The sequence below is a fragment of the Montipora capricornis genome, chromosome 1 (genome assembly GCF_036669925.1).
Source record: "Montipora capricornis isolate CH-2021 chromosome 1, ASM3666992v2, whole genome shotgun sequence".
NCBI classification, from domain to species: Eukaryota; Metazoa; Cnidaria; class Anthozoa; order Scleractinia; family Acroporidae; genus Montipora; species Montipora capricornis.
In genome coordinates this window covers 44,315,464-44,325,463 of record NC_090883.1, presented here as the reverse complement: position 1 = coordinate 44,325,463, position 10,000 = coordinate 44,315,464, and the positions used below count along the sequence as shown (strand labels likewise).

General features: G+C 41.6%; 2 protein-coding genes across 2 annotated transcripts in view; both read left to right on the top strand.

The window, feature by feature from the left end:
• LOC138045681 (BRCA1-associated RING domain protein 1-like) overlaps positions 1-10,000 on the top strand; it is a 58,362-nt gene that overhangs the window by 24,407 nt on the left and 23,955 nt on the right. The gene's annotated exons all lie outside the window — the stretch shown is intronic.
• LOC138049567 (uncharacterized) overlaps positions 8,953-10,000 on the top strand; it is a 19,581-nt gene continuing 18,533 nt past the window's right edge. The window contains exon 1 of the mRNA XM_068895912.1: positions 8,953-10,000. This exon is cut by the window's right edge and continues 160 nt beyond it. Within this exon, the coding sequence (XP_068752013.1) occupies positions 8,972-10,000 (1,029 nt within the window). The 5' untranslated portion in view covers positions 8,953-8,971.

Here is a 10,000-nt window from a genome sequence, read left to right as displayed (position 1 = left end):
ATACCCCTATATAGCCATGCACACCCCTATGCTAAGTCATTTGCATATGTTAATATGTAATATGTTTCTGTGTGGCCTTAAAGCTTGCAATAATCCTGTGTGGAAGATAGTCCTTTGTGACAGATGAGGCGTGCATATTTTGTCCTTGGTATCATTGAATGAAATAGTCCTGTGTGGTAACAATGCATACAATGGTCCTATATGACAAATAAACCTGTTACAAAATAGACCTGTGAAAATAGTCCTGGGTGGTGATAAGACCTGTGTGGCGATTAGGCCTGTGTGGCAAGTGGCGTATGCAACATTTTCACCTTTCCTGGCCGAAAAAGAAAACAAAAAGCAAAAGAGTGAGAGGGAGAACTGTGTGAGAAATAGACCTGGGCCCGGTTCCTCGAAAGCCGATTAACTTAATCCAGGATTAGCGTAAACTTTTGTTTCACGTTTTCAACTTTTTGGTGAAAGTTTCTTTTGCTTATTTTTGTTTTTCAAGATTGACGTCTTCTCATGTAAAGTTCTGCCGAAAATCTGCGTTGAACAGCTTTTGGGAGTAGAGAATAAAAACTGCTTGGTTAATTTTTAATCTTAGATTAGCGTTAATCGGCTTTTGAGGAACTGGGCCCTGTGTGGCAAGGCAGGCGAGGTTTGCAACATTTTCATCTTCTTTGGTATAGACAAATACAAAAGCAAAATAAAGCGTGATAGACCTTTGTGGCTGCAGTTTGTGGAATGAGCCTTGCGTTGCCAAAAAGTAAATGAATAAGTAAACAGACACAGGTTAGACAAGGAATTAGAAATAAATGGATCTGTGGGAATATACCGGTCTGGCAGTGTGTGGAAGTGTTGGTTCTTGGTGGTTGAAAATACAACTAACCCTTCTCTTTTAAGACGGAAATTGTGTGATTCTAAGGTTTTGTAGTAGAGCTGTTGGCCAAGATGAAATTGAATAATAGTAAGAATTGGAGATTAAAATGCATGCCACCTCCTCGAGTGCTATGTCCATTTTACACGGTGATTTCTCTCTTGGCCATAAGACTACTGCACAGGCTTAAAAAACTGGAAGAAGCACAGCAGGCCAGGGTCAAACATCATTGAAGTCTCCAAACTTCAGTAAGAGCCAGATTAGATAGTTTACTGACGTTAAATCTGATCTCCAAGGAAAGGAACCACGCGAGAGCGGGTTTCTATGGCTCTGTATTTCAAGCAATGTCCCAGAAAGCTGCCATCCCGGATGACTTCAAACAATACCTGGAAGTTCTCCTTGGAAACAAGGGTGATGCGAAAGTTATGGAGCTTATGTCTAAGGCTGAAAAGGCGATGCGGAATTCAAGGCCGAACCGGAGGGATAGTGGGCGTCGCTGTTATGGCTGTGGGTGGCTATGGCCATTTCCAAGCGACCTGTCTATTTAGGAGGCGTTACGAGTGCAGCCCCCCCTTCTCGTCGCCCAAATCCTTCCTTCAGAAGGGAACTCGTGGCGGTCAGATTGGCAGGGGTCTGCCCAAGGCGAAGTAAATAATTGTTGATTTCAGTTGGAGGCTTGTCAATTTGGAATAAAAGAGACGTTGCATAGATATCCGTGTTTTCTTTCATTGAAGTCTGTCATGGATTTTTGCATTTAGGCATAGTCCAACATGTTGAGTCCTACAGGTTTCTTTTGAAGTGTTTTTGTATAGTAGAGTTCATGCCGCTTTTCACAAGTAAACCATTTTCTTGGGTTTAAACTTGGGTTTACTCTAATTTCCAATTGAGGGTGAGTGACTCCTATTGGTTTGCCCTTTTTCTCGGTGATCAGTAGACCTTCTGATTGGGAATCCCATTTCTTCTTTTTCTCTATTTTCTTCAACCACAGTTTCTTGGTTTTGTACAAAAAGGCTAATTGGCCTTCAATGTTTTTCTGTTCTTGTGTAGGGCCCTGCAAGAAAGAAACAAAGAGTCGTTCAGACCCAGGAGAATAATTATAATTTGTTCGCTTCGCAACTAGCAGCTTTGCATCCTAGAACGTGTGAAAACTGGGTTGATATAAATGGATTCCCATTCAGGAGGAAATGCGACTCACTAGCAGTTGACAAGATGTCCTATTATACTCCGAAGGGAAACCCGATCTCCAAAACATTCGCCTTAGAGATCCGGACCAGTTTGTTGCGGGTGGGCTCCACAGGAATCCTGAAGCTTGGGATAGGATATTGGTAGACCACCCCCAGAAGCATACAATCGGTGACTGGGTTCGAAACAAGATTGAAATTTCAAACTTCACTCGACACTTCAAAGGCTCTTTTTAAGGGTCAACACTACTGCTCAGATTTCCCGCCGTCCAAGCAGTTTAGTAACCACGCCTCTTGTAAAGCGTTTTCGGATTTTGCTTCTAAGGAGATTTTGAAACGCTTAACGACCGGTGCGCTCAGAGTATGGGGAAGACTCCGCCCCGTATCTAGTTCTCCCATTGACCGTATAGCCAACCAAACCTAGGCTCTGTTTAGATTCAGTGCAGCTATAGCAGCTATCTATTGTGTTCTATTGTGTTCTGTCGCTCCTATTTGATCTTGGATACACTATCGGCAGATTCATGGGAAGGTCAAGGAAGCAAAAAATCACCGGAGTTGACGAGTGTAGCTAAGAAATTGTTTTTTGTCCTCTCCAGCCGCAATATCCAAATCAGTTTGACCCATGTTCCTTCAAGCGAAAACCCTGCGGATGGTCCTTCACGGAGTCTATGTGGCCTGGATTCCCGCTTGACTAGAGAAGCCTGGGAAAGAGTTGAAAAGGTTTTTGGGGGTCCTGGGGGGCATTCCTTTGATTTAATGGCTTTAGATTCTAACGTAATGCTGGGAAGGAATGGCTCCCCCCTGCCCCATTTCTCGCCCCACCCTATCTCTCAATCAGCGGGAGTTAACTTGTTCTCTCAAAATCTGCTCGAGTTTGAGAACATGTCGAAACCTTACGTTTTCCCTCCTTTTGGACTTGTTGGCCTCGTTTTGAAGTTCCTCTACCCTTTCCCCATTCCGTTTACCATAGTTGTTCCCCAGTTAAGCCACTATTCCTATTGGTGGCCTGAACTGATGATTCGGTCTCAAGGCAGATTTCTCCTGGGTGGATGTGATGCCGCGGGTGTTATTCTTGCTCCCTCTACCCGTGGATACATGCCAGTAACCTGCCCTTGTACTGTGTGGGCCTTTAGGGTTTCACGGTTTTAATTCTATTCGAGGTATTAGGATTTTTCATTTAAGCCGTTTTTTGCCATCCTTCTTTTCAGACATTGCCGAGAATTCCTAAACTTTTTACTCCCTCGGTGGCATGCCCTTCGTGTTCGTATGCAAATGACGAGATGTTCAAGTCTTGTCAGCAATGTGGCTATAAGCGGAAAAGAGCTCAAAATAATGAAGTGGAGCAACAGTTAAAGAAAGTTGTTGTTCAGGAAAGTACTATCTTTGAATGTGTACAGCAGCTTGCTAGACAGCACCAGTCCTCCCGCTATGTCAGACAAAAAAGCGCTCTCGAGTAAGAGCTGTCCAATTTCTTATTCAGTGTGTCCTCGCCGAAATCTATCGCCACAGCTCTGCCGACAGACGTGGTTTCTTTCCTGGTTTGGAAAGATCGTAGAGGACGAACACGCGTCCATCAACCGGATTGCCAGGGGCAGGCGCCCTTTCAGTGCCCTGTACGTCTTGCTCATGGAACAATAGATTCTCTAATACGCAAATTGAGATCAACTTTCGCAGAAAATGGGAGAGGTGCTGAGTGGCAGCCTCTCATGGGGATTGGTAACCCGGCTGCAGATCGTTCAGTCAAACAGTATCTAGCAAATGTTAGAGAGGAACAGTTGAAGTCAAGGGTGGTTCCGCGCCAGGCAGAGCCTTTTTTCGTTGGTGACTTCGCTATGATATCAGAATTCATTCATGCGCGGATTTGAGAGTGTCCAAGTAGCGAGCCATCTAAGATTTATATCCTCGCGAGGGATCAAGCCGTCTTCAAGTCCCTGTTTTTTGCAGTAGACCGGGCTGCCGGTTTGTTAGGCTTAAAAGCGGTTGATATCCTTCGTTTTCCAGACAATTCAGGATTTTTGATTTAACCATATCTGGACTAAATCCTTAAGATCGGGCGATGCTAATGTTTTAGCCTTTAGAAGGGGTGAGAATTCAGTTATATGCCCTGTTATAAAGGTCTGGAAATGTATTTCCATATTTGTAGACTCCTCAGAATAGAATTACAGCCAGGGTATCTCTTTCCTTCTGTAACGAAAGAGGTAAAAATTTCTTTTAAGGCCCTAGAGCCACGGGCAGCCCAGGCTAGATTGAATGAGAATCCAAAATTATGCAGAACCTGTTCGTGGTAAATTAACCAGTGATTGTTATACTCTTCATGGTTTTCGAGGCAGAGCGGCGATTTCATTAGCTCTTGCTGGGGTCTCCTTGCATGAGATTATGGATCATGTTGGCTGGAAACGACAGTACAGCTCTACATTATATTAAGCTAAAACAGGTTGTAAGTCCAGCAGAAGCTGCAGCCAAGCTGGCGGATTTGGATTGTGACACTGGTAAAACCTACATGAGTGTTAATAATATGGAGGGGTTTTTTCCAGTATTCTAGTAATTCAACCAAGTTCTCTCTGTCTTTGGTATCTGATTTATTTAATGGATTGGGCAGGAACTAGGTTCCCTATGGCAGTATAATTTGTTTCCGGTGTTTTGGATAAGGATTGGAAGAGAGGCCAATAGATGGAGTTACCGGTACATCTTAATAACTTTTCCTTGACAAGGAATAAATGTGGCATGCTTGGTAGTTAAGTTGTTGTCTATTTGCTCTAATACAGCAGATCTCTTTCAGAGCCAAAGACAATATTTATTTTTGCACTGCGTGTATCACAGTATGCTTGGTCTGAATGTCGCAAAAGTCAGCGCTGGGCTTGGGAAAAGCCAGAGCGATTTCCCATACCTTGCTTACATTTCATGAATAACAATACCCAGGGCAGAATATTATACTATATACCCATGTCATTATGGTAATGATAATGTAATGAATTTATATAGCGCATTTTCTATTAACATGTTTAATGCGCTTGACAAGCAAGGGATCTATGGGTGAGATCAGCATATGCAGGCGCTCGTGTATACCCATGCATACCCCTTAAAACCCTTTATACCCATGTAAACGGGTGTGTATGAGTATTTATACCTTATATTTAATCCATTACAATAAGGGATACATGAAGTACTTACCTAAGGCATTCGCCAGCGGCCTTTGCGGAGTGCGGGCTCTTACAGGTTTGGCGGGTCGTTTGAAGTCGTTTGGTGTGATGTTTGGCGTCGTTTGGCGTGGTGTTTGGCGTGGTGTTTGGCGTCTGGTCGTTTGGCGGTATTATTCAATTTCTTTGAAAGCTCTTCTAGTTCACTTTCCAATGTTTTACTCTTTAAATGCTTATCCAAGGCTAAGAAATGCTCACAAAAACTTAAAGGTAAGCGTTTAATTACTATAAACAGATAATATTTGATGCCTTATTGTCCTCAAAAATGACGAATTAGAATTCAAACTTTTCACGCCGTTGTTGTATTCGTTATTCAGCGAACTTACTTGAGCCGTAATTAGTGTTGATCAGCACTACAATAACTGAAAGCTAACCAGTTTGGCATAACTACAGAATACAGGGCCACTTACGGTTACATTTTAGATAGAACGGCTCAACGGCTCGCCAGTCAAGACTGTCGAGAAGAATGAGTGTATGCGGTTCGATGACTAGTCACTTACGGCCTAACTGCAGTCTTAGCTCTCATTTTACGGTTCAGTTAACTACACTTTTTACGACATCGTTTGAGGAATATAGCACTCGTTTAGTGATTAAGCCTAAGCGCTTGTTTCAGTGATTACATGTAGGTCGAAGCACTCTTAAAATTTTAGCTTTCAATGAACGGTTTGGTTACTACACTTTTTACGACATCGTTTGAAGAATATAGCACTGGTTTACTGATTAAGCCTAAGCGCTTGTTTCAGTGATTAGGTCTACGAACTCTTAAAATTTTAGCTTTCAATTTACGGTTTGGTTAACTACACTTTTTATGAGATTGTCTGACGAATATAGCACTCGTTTACTGATTAAGCCTAAGCGCTTGTTTCAGTGATTAGGTCGAAGCACTCTTAGCTTTCATTTTACAGTTTTGTTAAGTACACTTTTTAGAGCCGTCGAGCCATTCAACTGCCGAGCCGCCGAGCTGCCGAGCCACTCTCGAGCTGCCGAGTTTCCCGACTAGACGAGAAACTCGTCAAAGTGCATCACGAATTCACACTTAGATGGGTTTCCAGGTCGAGTCTTAGGAGAAAATGCACCGATTAGACTGGAACTAAAACGAAAGCAGAGCATTTTGGGAAAACAAAATGGCGCCGAAGAAGAAGGTGAAGCGTTCTAAAACGCAGAAAAACGAATCCTGGACTGACAAACAGACAAACATCTTTGCCGCTGTGTTGTCATACTTTGGAAATACTCGAAACAGCCAAGCACGTTCTGTTTTCTGCTGGCTAGGTAACCACGCACACATCTCGCACCAGTACCTCGGCATCTTAACCCGTCCTAAAACTCGTCCTAATGTGAATTCATGTCAGTAAGTCAGATAACTTTTTCATCGCGAATTCACACTAGGAGGGGAAACTCGTCAGACAGGTTACCTGCGTCTGACTAGTTTCGTGTCCTCTAATGTGAATACTGCTATTCTTATCGTTCGACTGAACTGATTTCTCATGTTGACCGAACAAAATTATTGCGGTTTGTCTAGACAAACCAAAATGTTTCAATTCGCGCTTGAAAAAACGCGCAAAAAAGTTTGCCGTTCACGGCAGCTTTAAATTGGTAGTAATGATGATATGAAGTTGCCGAAACGTCATACGACGTGGAAATCGTTAATTTTCCTTTTGAAATGGTTTTCTTTCTTCCGGCTGGAAATTATCAAAAAAATGTACGTAACTGCGCACTCAGTGTCGTTGATAAGAAATCTTCCTTTAATTTTGCGCTCAAATTGTCGCCCAATACGCTGGAAATCGCATTTCAGAGCTCTCATATTTCAAAATTTTCTGGGGGAGCATGCTCCCAGATCCCCCTAGACGAAGGGGCCTGGCGGCCCCTTGGATGATGCAGTCGGCTACTAGACTTAAAACCAGCTGCCTACTTCAAATTTTATTGAAAACCCTGTGTATATATGCCGGGGTCATTCCCAATGCAAAATTTTCCTCATTTTCACCCTACACTGGCTGGACAGCTGATCTCAGATCAAGCAGGACCCAGTGGAATTCAGGATTTGCATGTATTTATTTACCCATCTCTGATACAGGATGAAAAAGGCAAACCTTTGCAGCAGTTGCATGTCTATAATTTGTAAAAGTAGAATGGCAGTAGCAAAGCAAAAGGCCCGATTTCGGTTCATGTTTATCAACGCACATTACGTGCCAGAAATGAAATCTGATCTTGACTGTATTTGCTTTGACCTGTTTATGTATTTCGGTAGTGCGACCCAAAAATTGTGTCACATTTTTCGGCACTTTTCCACTTTCAACTTTTCGAAAATGTTTTGGCTGCCTAAATTTTGGTTTGGGCTATAGTGCAAGCTGGGCCCTATTCCAAGATATTGCTAGATATTCCTAGGAATATTTAAGGGTTTTTTTTCGACAAATTTAAACCTACTGGTAATTTGCATGGTCATTTCTAAAAACTAAAACAAGTGATCACCAGTACAGTAATAAATGAACAAATAGTACAACCATATCATTGTTATAAACCAATGTCTTCATCAGACACGTCACATTCAGTAAACTAGTTAATTGATGGAAGGAAGAATGTTGCGTGGTCAAAATAAGGTAATAAGGGGTGTTATGGTTTTGAGCGATTTTGTTAATCAAGTCATTTGTCCACCACCATAACACTAAAATAATGACCATTTTGTAATACAAGTTTTTTTGGCAAATCGGACATTCCTGTTTCAAGAACATAGTGTAAGAACTCGGAGGGTTTTTCTTAAAATAAGAACATTTTTCTTGAAAGGAGGAACTAGTTTTGAATTAAGGATGAATTTCTAAAAATGAGGAATTTATTTTCTCAAACTCATTAATGATTCATCAAGTGATAAATCAATGCTGTTTACATTTACGTTAACAGTGCAATTCAAAAGCGTTCCTGAATTAAACATTCTGTGCGCACTGTTTACAATTTCTTAAGTTTCAGAAACTGTACTACCACTACCACGTCTAGCTTCTGTTACATTGCTGTATGTACAAGGTCCAAGTAGATTCGACACTTTAGCCCTTTGCTCTAAACAAGGTTTCTCGTAGGTTAACAAGGCATTTGACCTATGTCCTGTCCTTTCACGAATGAGTTTTTCTTCAACTCATGAATTAAATAACTTTATAATAGTGGCACAGGCAACCTCAAAGAATGAGCCGTTTTCTGATTTAAAATCCAACCTCCTTGCACATATTAAAAAAAAAAAACCAAAAATGGCAGATAATGTTGATGTGTTCATCACAATTTTGCTACAGAACCTTATTTTACCCCATAAACCCCCATGATTGGACAATGAAAAGCGTTGTGATGACAATATTTTTGTTCCATCCCTTACCTTTGCTGTCTAGAAAGTAAACATTAGATAAATAAGGCAAATCTGTGGTAGAATCACTTGTCCATCGCCCATGCACTACCAAGCACCCATCTCCTAACTTTAGCTGAAATTACTGAATATGGGGATGGTTGCTTTAGCTTACAATATGGTACCTTTTGTACACAAGCCTTAATTACTATCCTTGGGCCAGATAAGATGTACACGTAACTCTTACTTAAAAGGGAAAAAGATATTGTTATTGTTTATAACAAAAATTACAGTTACTGTATAATTATTTATAGGGATCAGAGCATTTTGCCGTTAAATATGGTAATTGCTGTTAATACTCAGTGTTTATATTGTAAACCATTTCTGCAGTTCTCTGTCAATTGGAATTGGAATCATGTCACAAGACCTACTGGACATCACTCTGTTAGGGAGTGAATGGAATTCATTGGCTGGAGGGGTCTCTACATTAAACAGAGAGCTTGCGATTTATCTGTCACAACAGCCAAATCTCCGGGTTTCTCTAATGGTCCCTGAGGGTGCTTGTAACGATGAAGACAAAAAGGAGGCCCAAAATTTTGGGATCAATATTCTTGATGCAAGAGAACGCCAAGGGTATGAACCTCTTGAGTGGTTGTGCCTCCCACCTCAAGATCACATTATAGATGTTGTTGTTGGCCATGGAGTGAAACTTGGCCGGCAAGTTCAAGTCATAAAACGTTCTCCTGAATTTCAAAGGTGTAAATGGGTGCAAATGGTGCATACTGCTCCAGAAGACCTCAGCAAATATAAGGGTTATGATAATCCTACTTCAAGAGGTGAACAGAAACACTGGGTTGAGGTTAGTCTTTGCAAATGTGCTGACTTGGTTGTTCCAGTGGGACCAAGACTTAAGAAGGCTTATTGTTCGTATTTGCAGGGGTGCAAGATGGTTAAGGATATTTTTGAAATAGTTCCGGGTCTATTTAAAAGGGAGTTTGGGGATTTAGTACAAAAGGCCAAAGGCGAGAGTGGTGATCATTTCAATGTGTTGTTGTGTGGACGTGGAGATGATGAGGACTTTGATTTAAAGGGATATGAAATTGCTGTTAAGGCATTTGCTGATGAACGCCTGAAAGGAAAATGTTATTATCTTCTGTTTGTGGGTGCCCCTGAGGGGAAGCAGGATGAGGTCAGGAAAAGACTTCTCAACTGTGGAATTACTGATCAGCAGCTGACTGTTAGAAAATTTGTACAGAGTCGTGAAGGGATGAAGGATCTCTTTTGTGAAGTTGACCTTGTTATCATGCCTTCGAAATCAGAGGGATTTGGTCTTGTTGCCCTTGAAGCCCTATCAGCTGGTTTGCCAGTTCTTGTTGGGAAAAATACAGGGTTTGCAGGTGCAGTACGCAGTATTCCCTTGGGAGCATACAGCATAGTTGATTCA